The 17261-nt window shown below is 37.4% G+C and overlaps 1 protein-coding gene across 1 annotated transcript in view; it reads left to right on the forward strand.

Moving 5' to 3' along the window:
* Nucleotides 1-17261, forward strand: part of LOC107584816 (protein TANC1-like) — an 88353-nt gene that overhangs the window by 5552 nt on the left and 65540 nt on the right. The window contains exon 2 of the mRNA XM_016271584.1: nt 8030-8128. Within this exon, the coding sequence (XP_016127070.1) occupies nt 8065-8128 (64 nt within the window). The 5' untranslated portion in view covers nt 8030-8064. The remainder of the gene's footprint in view (nt 1-8029; nt 8129-17261) is intronic.

Here is a 17261-nt window from a genome sequence, read left to right on the forward strand (position 1 = left end):
AATGGTCACATAACACGCGCTTTCGGTCGTGTAGTATGAACGGACATCTGCATATGATCGGAACTCCACGCAGCTCCCGTGCTACTCTCCATTGGAAATGAATGACTGAATGACCGGTCTGTCGTTTGTCGAAGATAGTGGAAAGTCAGCTTGAAACACAGTGGAAACGCCAGTATGGCGAGGATCGTTTTCATTTTAAAACATCAACGCACCAGTGTAAATGTAGCCTTACATCTAAGGGGGCTGGGACGCATTCGCACTACAGCCTCATGTGTGCGCCACATCTCTGAGTGTAACCGGTGTAAACTAGTAGGTGTGTTCGACTTGACGCAGACCGACTGTGCAGACCGATCGGTGTATTACAGTACCACGAGAGCTAAAGAGAATAGACTGCTCTCTGCGCTTTCGAATCGCTCTCGCGGATGTCAAACACTGTTCGATCTGCATTGCACCTCTTCTAGTCGAACACACCGGCTAGTGCTGCAGGCTTATTGGCTCACTGACGCTGATGAGATTAACCCCTTAGGTATCGAAATTTGGTACCGAATGACGAGGCGTTTTTCGATACTCGATGGTATCGAGGCACTTCGGTCGGTGCCTAAAAAGTATTGAACTCGATACCCAGCCCTAATCATGTGTGTTACATACACACCTCTCCTACAATCACTTGAGCTTTGAAATCATGGCCACTCTTCTCAGGTAACATTTAACCCCCCACCCCCCCAGTAATACCTTTTGTATTGTCTTTGCAGTTATTTATTAATAAAATTATTTCATTTGAAAAATAATTAATTTTTCATAAATGGATTGAAGGCAGTACAACAAATGCTACCACAATATATAAAAATATATCTTGATGTTACATGAAACAAGCTTTTGAGATGCTGATAACCTTTCTTAAAGGGTTAAATATTTGCCATAAGCTATTATCTCTTTAAATTGGTGCATATTGATGATATAAATCCTTAAAATAGACAGAAATATCTGCTGATATATGTCTTATAATAGCTGATTTAATAATGTAATAATACAAAAAAAATGTAAAAATGCAGGTAGCAGCTGATGACTGACTTCATTATGTTTCTTTTCATTTAATATTATTTCTTCTTGTTTTTTTGTAAATTCGTAAAATTTTGGGGTAAATTATGACCTGGACACCTCTCGGTGAGATTCACCCTCTCACTGCTTATCATGGAAATGAATGAATCTGACAAGTGTGTGCTAGAACTCTTCTTCTGGAGGATCATGGAAACTAGTTCTTGCGTAACTGCTCATTAAACCAGTAACCTTCTGTCTAAAAATCTGCTCTTGTTAGGCCTGAAAAGCTTGACAGCTTTTGATGTGAGGGCTGCACATTTGTATAAGACTCCCCATGTGTCATATGTCTTATTCAAATGGTAAAGTGGGGAGGAGATTTAGGCCAGATTGTCCATAAAAGGAAACAAGGCCATTTTCCCTTAGGTTTCAGCCATAAAACCTATTTAGAAAAAGATGTCCTCATTTCCCGCTCACTGAATGAGCACTGCCAATTCTGAAACCCCCAAGACGAGTCGTTAATTTGCACTACGAATGCATTTCTGAATGTGTCATTTGAATGAAAAATTCCCATTCAGCTGTTTTATATTTTCATTTATATTATAGCACTTAAACTCTACAGCATTATGAGACTAAATTTACTTCAGTATATTTTGTGTTCCAAATGCGTGGTTTTCTCTGATTTCTATACTTTTTTTTAGTCATGTTTTTGCTTTCATCCCTCAGTATCCACCCCAGTCGCCACCTTATTTCTTGTCATTCTCTATTTTTCCCTCCACCCTCTGATAAATCTCAGCTTTCATCCAATTAAACTCACATTTAGGCTGCAGTCATGGCCCACAGAAACCTGCTATTACTAGAAAGTACAACTTAAAACGTTATTCACGGTGGAGGGCCAGCGGTGGTCAAACCAGAGCTTTCCAGTTGCTTGGTTCCAGTTCAGGCAAACACACCACGGTGAAGCTTTAATGCACTTTTCTGGAGTCTGTAATTTGATTTTCAGTCACGCGCAGGGATGATTTGGTCTGGTCTTTTTTAGCTTCTCAAACAGAAATCGGTGACTTTAAAAGCAGAACGACCATTATTGATATCACTTGTGACAGTGAATTGGTAGCCAATATGCAATGTCTATGAAAAAGCTATTAGTACAAAATTAGAGGGTTTTTGTAATTATAATTTTAGTGGTGGAAACAAAACAGACTTCAGAAGATCTGAATGTTTCATAGTGAAGTTAACTCTTATGTTATAGGGTTCTGCCTGTATGCACTTTGTCTCTGTAAGGCATAAGGCCTTTTTCCCTGTATCCAGCACTATCCAGATGGATTTAGTTATGTGACATCACCTCTGTGACATCAATGTCTCTGCAAATCTGTACAGTATGTGGCTTGACAACCCAGGCGTTGTGAACTCAATTTCGCATGTGTGTGTGTGACCCTGCTTCATGTTCCTGGGGTGCACATGTGCCTATGTATATAGAAATGAGATGGATTTTGGATGGGCACAATGTCTGTGATGTGCTTTTCATGATGTCATTTAGGCTTGTGTTTCAAAACCCACGTCTCTGAATGACAGGATGTGGATCCTTTCAAATCCAGGCAATTAGTATTGAATCCATTGAACCAGTTCTGTAGAGTGCTGCTTTTTAGGCTTGGTGACAATTCATTTTGTCTCCAAAACAGTAACAAATTATAGTATGTGCACAACTGTGATGCATCATTTAAAGGACATAATTTGCTGCTTTAATTAATAATTTCATAAATTACCCTTATATGATATTATTTCCTCTGTTTTTCTTTTTATTTGATTGCTTCTGGTTGGTTGTGGCCAGCAGTCCTGTGGCTGAGGGAAAGAATCAGCAAAATTGGTTGCTCTGTATAAAAGAGCTGATGGTGACCGTTTTTAAGCCCAAACCAACAGTCAGACCCATTTCTTAATAACTTCTAAGTCATTTTTCCACAATTTATTGCATGCTGCAAAATTTATTTCACACTGTATATGTTAAAAAATAAATTTATTATTTGCATATTTATGAGGTTACAACCCTCTACGCACACATTGGCAATAGAATCGCCGTTAGCCAGTTAAATATATATATAAAATATGTATATATATATATGTATTATATGTGTGTGTAATTCCAAATAAACGTGTGGGAAAGAAACACAGAGTACTCTCAGCTAAGTAACGGTGAATTGGGTGCCTTGAGTTTAGTGTCTGTGCATTTATTGATACCAATAGGAATAGTGTGCTTTAAAGGAGACATATTATGCTCCTTTTTACAATATGTAATATAAGTCTCTGGTGTCCCCAAAATGTGTCTGTGAAATTTCAGCTCAAAATACACACATTTATTATATCATTTTGAAAATGCCTATTTTGAGTGGAAGCAGAAACAGGCTGTTTTTCGTGCCTGTCTCTTTAAATGCAAATGAGCTGCTGCTCCTCGCCCCCTTTTCCAGAAGAGAGCTGTGCCATTGGACCTGCTAAAAACATCTGTTTTGGTTCTGATTATCATGTTTATCGCGCTGAAATCATGCGTTTTAAACCATATGAGTTTGAACTTCTGATATACGTTTTTCTGAGAGCACACATCCGAAGCACACGGACAGAAAGTGGCTGTCACAGCATGTGAGTACTAAACTAATTTCTCATTCACACAAGTTTACGTTAAAAACACACGAGTTACAAAAAACAGTCGGTTATGTCTGTGAAGGTAAACAGCTGGGAAATAAATTGCATGTTTATTTTATAAGAAGACATCAGAGCACCAAACACCCACAGACGGTTGGTAAACCCAGAGAATTTTTCCTAAGGAAAAAAATACTTGTGTCAAATAGACCCCAGAACATCAGAGATGCTTTGACTAGAGCTGGAAATGAAAATAGACAGGCAATGGTTGCATCCTTCGAGTGCGCTGAAAATGGCAGAAATAATGTGTGGGACACAGATGGCTTCCAAACTAAAAACTGTACCTCTGTCCAATAATACAATAAAAGACTGAATCAACAGAATGGAAAATGATGTTGAGAACACGTTGGTTGAAAAGTTAAAGATGGAAGCAGTACTCATTGCATATGTGCAGTACATTGAAGATTCCGAAATAAAGCTGGACATACTTTTGTCTACTAATTTGTCTACAACAACATGAGAAGATATTTTCCATGCGATTGACACATACTTCACCAAGTATCACATTCCCTATAATAATTTAGTCGCATGCTGCACAGATGAAGCTGCTTCAATGATGGGAAAAAATAAGGGTTTCAATACATGTTTGAAGGAAAAGGCTCCCCACTGTCTTGTGTTTCACTGTATGATACACCATCAAGCCCTGGCCAGCAAACACCTCTCTGATGAACTTAATAAAAAACACTCAAGACGGTTGTAAAAATACAACAGTTGTTAACTGTATTAAAGCCTGTCCGGTAAGCAAGCGAATCTTTGTGGAGCTGTGTGAAGATGAGGTGCATCAGACACTCCTCTTTCATACCGAAGTGTGCTGGCTATCGAGAGGCCAGGTGTTAGTTCGTTTTATTGAACTGAAAGAAAAAATAAAGGAGTTCCTAAAACTGAACAACCAGAAACTGTGTGACGAAATGACAAATTAATTTCTTATCAGATCATCATACCTGGCTGATATTTTCAGCCTCTATAATGAAACAAACAACCGCATGCAGTGTGCGGATGCAATTGTGCTGGAATGCAAGGAAATTATTGACGCATTTGTGCATAAAGTGGACTTTAGGAAGAATAAACTGATAAAACGTGACTTTCCATCACTTCTCAAACAGACTGGGGGAAATTTACCTGAATCCTTGAGCAAAGAGTTCACACGTCACATGGAACTGCTACAGGAGGAGATGAAATCACGATTTTCGGATGTTGATGAACATGTCGCCAAATGCGCTTGGGTAATGGATCCATTCACCCTGCAAAGGAGGAGGACGTGGAGTATTTAGAAGCGGAGGACGAGCTCTTGGATGTCAAGTCTAATTCTTTTCTGAGAAGATTCTTTACCAAACATGGGTACAAACGATTCTGGCTGGTGAAAGGTTCCAACGTCGCACCTAAGCTTGCGCACCATGCTACAACCAGACTCATTCTGCCATTCGCCACAACATATCTGTCGGAGACTGATTTTAGCTCTCTGGTAACCATCAAAATGAAAGCACGCAACAAACTGGAAGTAAAAAAATGTCAATGTTAAAATAGGGGTCTCCTGGAAAAAAGGTTGGGAACCACTGTTGTAGATGGTTGGGTTTAAAGCGTTGACTGGACAATTATAGTTTTAACAGATGCCAGTTAATGCATTTAGTATTGCTGTTTGCCACTTTTAATTTGGGATGCACCAATCTGATACTCCGTATCGGTATCGGCTCCGATACTGCCATTTTCTGCTGGATCGGGTATCGGTCAGATGAGACCGATCCAAATTCGATACTGTGTGTATACAATTCTGTGTTATTGTTAAGCCCCACGAAAGGCTCTAAAACATTATAAAGTACCATAACGTTTTCGTGCACTATATATGGGCGAATTCCAAACGGAAGTGAGCATTCCTATGCCCTACTCCCTTCAAAGGGAAGAGCCCTTGAAGTGAGTTCTTTGAAGGGTTTAGGGCATTACTGTCCCATATAAGAGTTTTGAACTCCCTTGGTGAAGTGAATGACTGACCAAATGTTACCTTGACAATGCTGTGCATGCATGCAGCATTCAGCACTCCATCAGTTGTTGCAGATAAATTATTATTATTATTATTTTATTCAAATATTGTCTTATTTACTATTAAACTTTTTCAAACTAAACTTGCTTGCACTACCATCTTAAATCATATTTCTGTCCCTGACAAAAAATATTTTGTATTACATTAAAATAAAGACAAATACAAATTAAATTAGCCTATTCTACTTATGTTTGTATGTGAAGTCGAAATCAACCCCAACTTTGCTTTAAAAAGCATCGCAAGATCTTCTAACTGAAGATAACATGATCACAAATGGAAATCACTTCGGTGAAGTGGCCATCGTATGTTCCCTTCGCTAACGGACTTCTGGAAGGCCCCTTCGTGAAGGGATTCAGTTGTTCACTTTCATTTGGAACGTCCCTACAAATGGCGTCCCCTTCCTGAAGTGCCCTTCAAGGGCGCAAAAAAGCAGTTTGGAATTCACCCTACATTCCAAGAGTTCTGAAGCCGTTCCATAGTTTAATGTGAGGTACAGATGAATATTTAAGTCGTTAAATTCAAGTTTACGTAAACTCTTCTCTCCGCTGCGGCTGTCAGTCATTCTCCATTCAGCATTCAAACTGCATGTCACATTCGGTTATGACAGTCAAGACAATGAAACTCTCTCCAAGATGATTCAATGTTCCTATTATTATACTTGATCTGTAGATGAAGATAAATGTTTTTTGCATAAAAGGACTTTATCTTGCTGGAGTTTAGTGCTGCCTCTAAATCATGTTACTTTCTACCAGATGTCTGTTAGATCCAACCTGATCTAACGGCAGTTGTTGGTTGTAAGATTCTTGAACTGCATTGTTTCACACTATGGGCCCTATTTTAACGATCTAAGTGCATGGTCTAAAGCGCACAGCGCAATTGCGCTTGGGGCATGTCCGAATCCACTTTTGCTAGTTTAACGACGGGAAAGGAAAACAGTCGGCACGCCCGGCACATGGTCTAAAAGGGTTGTCCCTATTCTCTTAATTAATGAGTAATGGGTGTGTTTTGGGCGTAACATGCCATAAACCAATCAGAGTCTCATCTCCTATTCCCTTTAAAAGCCTGTTGCGCTCGCGCCATGGCGGGTTTGCTATTAATATGGCGGAATTAAATTTTAAATTTTTAAAAATGTTTGTGTGCTGCTGTGCGTCCCTGTGTGTGTGTAATAAGCAAAGTGTATGTGAGTTGTGCACCCGTCTATAGGCACATATTACTAACGCGCTCTTTGAATAACAAAGAAAAAATATTGCACTAGACTTTAAACCAGGTGTTTGTTGTTCTGGTGAAAATGACAGACTTCATGGTAATGTCTCCAGGTCTTCTCCAATCATTTAGTCCAGCCTGCACGCTTGCATTCATCTGCCTCCAATTTTGAGTGCAAGCCCACATCTCAAAATCCAATGAACAACCAATGCACAGAACCAAGTCCTCGCCCTACTTTTTTTCTTTTTCAATAATCTGTTTCTCTTAGATGTGCATCACAATATGGAGAAGATCTGTCACTACTTCCATTTCTATGCTACTTTTGGACATTCAGTGTAGCGTGAAATGCCTTGAAATCCAGTGAGCAGTCATTTGGTTGACAGTTAAACATCTACAGCCGTGTTTCCTAATTAGCAAATATCCACCTCTGACCTCTCGGTCACTGTGAGACCAACCTAAAGGCCTGGATACTAAGCAGATCCATTTAGCTATTTTAGAATCAAGTGGAGGTTTGGTAGACGGGCTGGTATTTCCTGCTATTGTCTGAAAGACGTGTCAGTGTGGGCAGCTGCTGTGTGGACACATGGAATGGACTCATGAAGGACAGTGGCACACAAGGTTTCCTCTTATTTTGAGTAGTTTATAGCAACTGGCCTTTCCTTGCCTACTAAGGTCTTTCAGTTTTTCTTCAGTTTGAGCTGTTAAATGTATTTTTATTTCACATTTAATGGATTATGTGAGTGGCGTGCAACAGTTTACAGTGTGTGGGTACTGCTGGCACTCACGGTTTCTTTCTTTATTTGTTTATATGCCTAAGACCAGGCAGCAGAGCATTAATTAGATGTGGAATGTGGGAATTTCATCAACCAATTCCTCCTGTCACGAGGTGGCAACCCACACATACATAAAATGAATAGGGAGTTTTGTTTTCCATTGTGATGTCAAGTTGTTGGTGACTTGTTTAAATTACTTGTCCAAAGCATTGTGGTATTACTGATCTTTTTCTTTAACAGTTGCTAGTTGTCATGCATTGTATCATACATCTTCAATTAATTTGTGTCTCTGCAGGAACAAAGGACTGCGGTAAAAGTGGGAACTGTACCATGTTTAAGGGAGTGCTGAAGAAAGGGCGAGAGGGAGGAGGAAGAACTGGCAAAAGAGATGCAGGTAAGCTTCTTTATGCCCAGAAGGAAGGAAAATGATATTAATAAACTACTGCGGAAACCTAATGAACTGTACTTTGCTGTTGTGTGTATGCTTAATTTAATTGCATAATTGGCATATGGCCTCCAAAGAGATTTACAGAGCTGTGGCTGGGATTGGCCAAATGAGATTTAGTTTTTTTTTTTTCTTATTCCAGCTCAAGCTGTGGCTTGTCATTGAAAATTATCTGAAATGATAATTTCACAATCATAATAACAAATGTTAGGATCTCACAGCTTTCATAGAATAATAGTCACTCAAAAATAAAAGTTGACATTTACTCAAACTCGTGTTGTTCCAACCCCATATAATATATTTTTTTCTCTATGGAACACAAAAGAAGGAATTTTAATAATGAATGGAGATTGGAGCTCTCAAAAAGCATGCAAAATCATCATAAAAATATCATACATGTAGTCCATATGACTAGTATTCTATGTCTTCAAAAGCCATACAGTGGCATACGGGAAACCCCGCACCCCCGTGAAGTGTGGGGGCCCCGTCCGTTTAGTGGGTCCTGTCGCAGGACATTCTAAAAGGCATTCACAAATCACACAGAATGTGTTTTTGCTTTGAAAAACCGAAGACACGGCAGTGAAATTTGGAAAAAATGCAAGGTCTCTTTTTTAAAAAAACTTTTAAACTTCTTTTGACTTGATCGCCGCATTTTTAGAATGTCGTGTCATGCTTGAGACACTGCACAAGACTCGACAGCAAAGATAGTGCAGTGGAGTGGAAAAGTTAATGGAAAATCTCTTAATGTCGCTTAATATTCTGAAACAACAACCAGGGAAAATTTATTTTCTCTCAAATTAGAATGCTGTTTTTGTAACATGGGAAATATGATTTTCCCATGTTAGGGAAAGTTGCTATCTAATATAACACCCAGATTTTTGACTGTAGAGGAAGTAACAGTACATCCGTCTAGTTGCAAATTGTAATCCAAGAGATTCTGTGTACTGTCTTTTGGTCCAATAAGTAATATCTCGGTCTTATCCGAATTTAATAGGAGAAAATTATTGGTCATCCAATCTTTTACATTTTTAACACACTCTGTTAGCTTAGATAATTTAGAAGTTTCATCTGGTCTTGTTGAGATATATAATTGAGTATCATCAGCATAACAGTGGAAACTAATCCCGTGTTTTCTAATAATATTACCAAGGGGCAACATGTTAATCGAAAATAGCAGAGGACCTAGGACAGATCCTTGTGGCACTTCATATTTTACTGGTGATAATTGAGATGACTCCCCATTTAAATGAACAAAATGGTAGCGATCGGACAGGTAGGATCTAAACCATCTTAAAGCCTGCCCTTGAATACCTGTATAGTTTTGTAATCGATCTATGAGTATGTCATGATCTATAGTGTCGAACGCAGCACTAAGATCAAGTAAAACTAGCAATGAGATGCAGCCTTGGTCTGACGCAAGAAGCAAGTCATTTGTAATTTTAACAAGTGCAGTTTCTGTGCTATGGTGGTGCAAGACATTCTGTGCTATGAAATTCTTCATAGAGAATTTTTTTGCAGGAAGGAGCACAATTGAGCAGACAACTTTTTCTAAAATTTTAGACATAAAAGGAAGATTTGAAATGGTCTGTAATTTGCCAGTTCACTAGGATCTAGTTGTGGTTTCTTAATAAGAGGCTTAATAACCGCCAGCTTGAATGGTTTTGGGATGTGACTTAAAGACAACGACGAGTTAATAATATTGAGAAGCAGTTCTGCTACAGGTAACAACTCTTTCAGTAATTTAGTGGGTACAGGATCTAACAGGCATGTTGTTGGTTTAGATGTAGTGATAAGTTTATTTAGCTCTTCCTGTCCTATAGTTGTAAAGCACTGCAGTTTATCTTTTGGTGCGATGAATGAAGCTAAAGTATTATACGCTGTAGAATCTACATTTGTTATTGTATTTCTGATGTTATCTATTTTATCAGTGAAGAAATTCATAAAGTTATTACTATTAAACTGTGAGGGAATATTTAGATCGGGTGGCGTCTGGTTATTTGTTAATCTAGCCACTGTGCTAAATAAAAACCTTGGATTGTTTTGGTTATTTTCTATGAGTTTGTGGATATGCTCGTCCCTGGCAGCTTTTAGAGCCTGTGTTTTACACCATGACAATAACCATTCATGTAAAGCAAAAAGTCTACTGAACCTTTCGTGTCCTCGTCGATACGTGGGAAGCGGTCCTGACACGATGAAGTGTCTCCATCTGCCGCAGCTTGGTGTCGTTAACCCCTGCGTGAAGCACGACCTCTCCAGTGCTCACATCGCCCTTCAGGATCGCAGGTATCTGCGCAGAAACATAGAGAACACGAGCACCAGGGAAACAGTGAGTGTGCACTTTACCTTCAGCTAACGTAGCACGGACGTGCCGGATGATGGAGTCTCCGATGATCACAGCTAACGGGTTATATGCTAATAGCGTACTCGGGAAATCAATATAGAACTAGTTTATAACAAGGCGCTCTTATTGTTTTTGTTGTAGAATACGATGGGGGATATATTCACACGTTATAGAAACGAAAATGATGGTGTATAAAATTGATTTTAAGATTAAAAAATAGACAAAGAATTCACTTAACGGAGCTTTTACTTGTCATAAACGCTATACTTCTAAGACAACAGCACCGCAATCGAAATGGATATTTTTACGCTTAACATGGCTTATGCATTAAGACAGGGATATTAAAAGATCAAACTCTGCAGAAGAGCCCAGAATATGAATGCAATGCACAAAGTTTTACATTAAGCGTTTACCAGTGGTAACATGCAATTGTTATGCTCTACCTGTTCTTATTCAATTCGGTTGGTGTAACCTAATATATTTCTAATGTTAAATAACATTTTTAAATAAAATTTATTAATTTAGATGTTACCACATGAAGCACATTTTTAGAGTTTCATTACGCTTAATGTGGCTTAATGCATTAACACATTAAAAGACCAAATTAACCTTGATGATGCAAATATGTTTTTGTGCCCTGGTCAACTGCTGTGCTTCTGTGATAACCACCTATTTCAAATGGCAAACACTAGCGGTTCAGTACACTGACGACTTGTCACCAAACTTTGCCATGCAATTTCTATCTTTCGTTCTCGAAAATTGAAAGGGATCAAGACATTTCTCCGGAGCACAATGTGACCAGAAAGACTGTCCAGTATAGCTCTTCTGAGTATTGAGAATGCCCGTGCTCTAGGGTTGTGATGATGAGGAAATTTTCCCACCGGTTAATTGACGTGTGACAACATGTGGTAATACCGGTATCACCGCGGGGGCGTTCCCTCTTTTCCTCGCTTTCCTTCGCTTTTAAATAGCTTGTAAAAGCAGCGTGCGCATTTTACTTTCCCTTTCAAATAGCGGCAATTTGGAGTAAAGGAATTGTTAGTTTTTATTTCGTTTGAATTTTCCCTCTTTTCCTTGCTTTTAAATAGCTTAAAACCGCTGTGCGCATTAGCGGCAATTTGGCATCAATTGCTTGAATGCAACAACAAAATACCACGTCAAACTCACTTTAGCGTATATATAAAACATAGAACTTTTATTAACAAAACAAATAAAAACACACCATGCTATAGGGCAGGCTATGCCTAATATAAAACTACAAATAACTTGCATAAAGTTTAAATAGGTATACAAAACTGGAAATAAGTAAACATGTATAATATATAACCAAATAAATAAGAAAGTAGAACGTTTATTAGCAAAACGAGTAAGAAAGCTTGAAGGCATGGCATACACCTTGATGTCAAATAAAATAAATATATGTTTAAATAAAGTAAAAATCAGCAAACAATTTGGAACCAATTAAATAAGAAACAAATGTTTAAAAAAACTTCCAAAATCAGATAAATTGCAAAGGTCAACAGGCTTTTCAAAATCCAAAATATTGCCAAAAAGGCGCTTTTGCATTTCGTTTCGAAACTAAATCATCTGTGATCGTCTTGTCTGTCTCACCCCACTCTTCTTGTCAGTCAGCTCGACTCACTGTCATTCAGCATGCTGAATTCCGTTCAATTCCGCGTATAGTTTTTAATTGTAGTGTCTGTTCTTTCACCGAACTAAATTATTTTTATTACTATAAAAAAATCAAAACTACGGTGGGGGTCGGTGACGCGGTGGGCAAGTGGCGTAACCCGTGTTGCGTCTTAACACCGCTATCACCGTCTATCGCGGCAAGCCTACCGTGCCCACAACATCGACGTTAAAGTTGCAGTGAAAGACTTTGTGCAGTAAAACGCTCTGAGAGTGCAAAAGATTGGGTAGAGTTTTTGCTTGTTTGTTTGTGGTTGTCAGTTGATAAAAAGAATATATAAGTTAGTCGTCAAAAGCTGGTATGTTAAGATGTATAGAAAGTTCATTTTTCTCAAAATTAAGCATAGGCTATATCATAAAGTATAGAATCATTCCTTTAATGTATGTTTTTCTCCTAGTTTTTACTGTTCATTTTCTTACTGCAAGACATGAATTTTGCTTGTATAATTTCTTTTCCACAATTAGCGATGCTTTTGTAGGCCAGTGTTTGAACTGAGACGTGTTCTGGCCATTAGCCTTCATGAATTTTATTGAACTTACTGTTAAATAAAATATGTTGACCGGGGCCTATAACAGATGTATTGTGTATTGTGTTGAAGGATCCTCCTGCTATTGCTAAAATAACAATCAGATCGGAGCAGCAGCACTTTTGACTAAATATTTATTCCTGCAGGGATTTCAGTCCGACTAATCACTACGCACATTATATAGCCTATATAATGTTATTCAATATAACATCAAATGCATCAATGCAATGATAATTCAACACATTCATTACTGTTAAATCTGTTATGTAAATGGGGAGACTGACTCAGTAGTGTGTTGCAGCAGGTGCAAAATACATTTTCATACATGACATCACTTCTGGTGGGAGGGGCATCTCGTTCTTTGCGGGGGGCCTCGCAGATGTGCTGTATACCACTGAAGCCATATGATACCTGTGTGACAAACAGGATCTTTTCACTGAAAATCTTGTTTTCCAGTGGGCTGTTCTGAGGAGGAGTCAGATTCATGAATGAATCATTAAGATTGGTTATGTGAACTGGAGCAACTGATTCACTGAATAGAAGTTATTCTTTACTGACACTTATTTTACTTTTCTTATTAATATGTCCAGGAGAGCTAAGGAAAGAACTCAAGATTTCTTAATTTTTTTTTATTATCATTAAATAATGACATACATTTTGGTCTGGTCATCACATAACTTCAGAATAAGTCATGTGACTAAACTACTTTTATAGTATTTTTTTTGTCATTTTGTAGCTTGATGGATCCTCTAATTACTTTCTTTATATTTAAACAAGGGGGCAGGATGTTCTTCAAAAATGTAATTTTTGTGTTCCACGAAAGTCATATTAGCTAAGGAATGGCATGAGGGTGAGTAAATAACTGAATTTTCAATTTTGTGTGAATATTCCTTTGAGAGTCTCTACGCTTTCACACTTATGCCACTCTCTTGAAACGTCAACCACTGTGACAAATAAGAGTCATTACTTCATTAATGATGTCACGTTACCATGACACCCAGTTCCACAAGATCGCCCTTGTATCCGCTCGGGCCTCTTGCTGAATTCAGCATCATTGCTGGCCCGATCCCTCTCTCCCAACGGAGCCTCAACGGAGCCATGTTCCAATTAACCTCATTCATCTCTGCTCCACTCACTCACTTAAGTATGTCAAGACAAGTTTGAGAGCAGCCAAACAAACACTACCTGACCCACATACAAGAAACTTCTCATCTGCTAATCTAACTCGTGTCTTTTTTTTTAAGTCAGGAGACTGCAAATAAATCATTTCCCTTGTATATCGTCCTCTCTTGAATGTAGTTGATTGTCACTTTGTTCATTCTCTGATGTGCAAATCTGCTCTACTAACATCGGTGAACTCCCTCTGGTTTTCATACTGACAGCCGATGAAGTCTCTGTCGGTTAGAGACAACACTTGTGTGTCCTCTAAAGAGACATATTGCTCATGAAGTATTTACGACACCTTATGTTAGCTGCAGGGGGATGGAGAGAGTCATCCAGCACACATGACAGATCAGACGCCAGTCTTACACTCAACAGTGCCACTTTTTGTGGCGGATTATCTGCCTGGAAGCTCTGTTCTCAGTTGCGAAAGTAATAAAGAGCAGCAGATACACAAGTAGTGAAATCATGAGAAACCTTTCTGGTGCCAAATATGACAATTTTTATTCAGTCAAATCTGTTGTCGTTTGTTTTTGAGGAATCTGGATTTCAGAAAGTCACATGCATGTGATTATGTACAGTTTTTCTCAAAAGACACATTTCTGTTTAACATATTTTTCAAAAAAATAAAAAAGCTCAATTTTATAAACTTTAAAACAAAATCAAACAAATTAATCTTTAATTTAAATTAAACTTTGCCTTCACATGATTTATTGCATATTGTCATATGTACAGTATTAAAAACATTATGACCATGCCTTCTTCCAGCACTGAATGAGGTTTCAGAGCAACTGGTATACTTTTTGAACTGTCCAACATACTACTATGATCAATACTACCATTCGAAAGTTTGAGGATGTAAGATTTTTTTTAAAATGCTTTTGAAAGAAGTCCCTTAAAGAAAGAAGGCTGCATTTATTTGATCAATCTATTGAATTTTCAGCAGCCATTAGAAGCCATTCTAATATGCTGATTTAGTGCGTATGAAATATTAAAAAGCCACTATGTGCCTAATGTTCTCAAAAACAGCCTACCATGTCAAGGAACATTTTTCTGCTCATATTGATGTCTATCATATACCGTACCTTTCAGCCTTTTTTGCATTGTTTGGATCGCAAATGAATTTGTCTCAAGATTCTAACTGGTGTAAGAACAGTTTTGCACATTGAGCGCATGGTGTAAAATGCTGAAATTGTGTTTAGAAATAAAAGGGAAAAAAAGTTTAACAAATTTGCAGCTTGTGTGAATTACAGGAATGTTTATTGTTTTGAGAAGTTTTATTTTAATGCTGTTATAGTTTAGGATATTTAATTTATAGAGCAAAGAAGAACTGCAAAATAGTGAGACATAAGAAACGCACATGACTAGCAAATACCTACTGAGCTGTCAACAAGATGTGTGGATTAATGTATTTTTTTCTATTCAAAAACTTAGTGAGCTGCCTTGCTGTCTATTCACTTCATAAGCAGCTTCCTTATAATGCAGCAGCCTAAATGATTTGGAACCTCATAAATGACTGAATGGAATGCTGTACATGTGCCGCAACAGAAATGGCACACCGAAGGCACACAGAAGACTCGACTCTCAATTGATTTCAATAGAGTTTGACATTTGCGTGTTGCTAAGCAATTGACACAAATCATAAAAATATGTAGCACACATGAATATTGAATAAAAGAGTAAATTTTTAATTAGATTGACATCTTTTTTGAAACTCTATTATTGAATGACATTTAGAATTGACATTTCCCTTCACTCCATATGGAATCAGAATTTTGACTGAAAATGTACATTGCTTTTTGCAGTGTATTTGCCTTTTCAATGAAGTTCATATGTGACCCTGGACCACACAACCAGTCTTAAGTCACTGGGGTATATTTGTAGCAATAGCCAAAAGTACATTGTATGGGTCAAAATTATTGATTTTTCTTTTATGCCAAAAATCATTAGGATATTAAGTAAAGATCATGTTCCATGAAGATATTTTGTAAATTTCCTACTGTAAATATATTAAAACTTAATTTTTGATTAGTAATATGCTTTGCTAAGAACTTCATTTGGACAACTTTAAAGGCGATTTTCTCAATATTTTGATTTTTTTGCACCCTCAGATTCCAGATTTTCAAATAGTTGTATCTCGACCAAATATTGTCCTATCCTAACAAACCATACATCAATGCAAAGCTTATTTATTCAGTTTATTTGAAATTTTTGTGGTTCAGGGTCACATATACAGCACATTAAGTGCATTAGAATTTGGTCTAATAGAATTAAACCCTAAAATGATCCCTTAAAATGCTATCTCGGAAGAGTCAAAAACATATTACATGGACGAACCACTGAGCAAACTTGTCTTGCTTAGTGGCACAATGGAGTTGGATAATGGGTCACCCTTTGTGTGATTGAAACCTATAACCAGCCCAGATGTCTTACCATTACTGTAGATTGCCTGCTACTAGTAAGAATAGAACCTGAGGTTGTTTTACTGAAACTTCTTATCTTAATTAATTCTTGACTTAAAGGGTCATGAAACCCCAGACTACTTTTTCTGAGATTTTAGCAGAGGTGTTTGTGTTGCACATCATAGAAGACAATGTTAGCATCCGATAATTATAACTGTTGGAGAAAACTGGTTAATTTTAAGCTTTTTTGCACTATTTTCATCTTCCGGGTTTAAAATCTACATCGTGTTGGCAAAGGACTATAGCAGTGTTTCCCAACCTTTTTTTAGTCGCGGCACCCTTTGGAAATTTTAACAAACTTGTGGCACCCTACAAAATTAATTTTGTCACAATATTTGAATTTCTAACTTTGATATGATAATTTGAAAAGTATAGATATTCGGTACAACAGGGAAGAACTGCAGAATATAATGTCACAGATATTTTTAATATTATTAAAAAAGATTTGTCCATCAGTGGTGGCAATCAGTAGGCTAATTTCTAATGAAGAGATCAATTTATATGACAGATTTTAATGTAGGCTTTTATACATATGTAAACATTATTTAATTACCATTATAACTAGCTATCTCACAAATGTTTTGCTCACTCAGTGTTTTTTTAATTTTACAGTGGGGTAATTTTGGTGCAGTAGCATGAGAGAGCTTGATTTCAAACTTTGAATTGAATAAAAAATGACAAGCAAGCAGTCAGTAATAAAATAAGAACAAATAAAGAAATGAATAATAATAGCACAAATAAAAAATAACGACAGGCCTTCGAATTAAATAAATTGCTTTCTAGTTTTTCAGGTAGGTGTAACAGTAGGGTTAAGATATTTAACCTTTTTTTTTTTTTTTTTTACCAATTATCCAAATAATGTTTAGTCCTAGAAAGCTATTATTATCAGAACACGTGAGCAT

This window comes from Sinocyclocheilus grahami, unplaced genomic scaffold (assembly GCF_001515645.1).
Source record: "Sinocyclocheilus grahami isolate Dianchi unplaced genomic scaffold, SAMN03320097.WGS_v1.1 scaffold63.1, whole genome shotgun sequence".
In the NCBI taxonomy this organism is placed as follows: domain Eukaryota; kingdom Metazoa; phylum Chordata; class Actinopteri; order Cypriniformes; family Cyprinidae; genus Sinocyclocheilus; species Sinocyclocheilus grahami.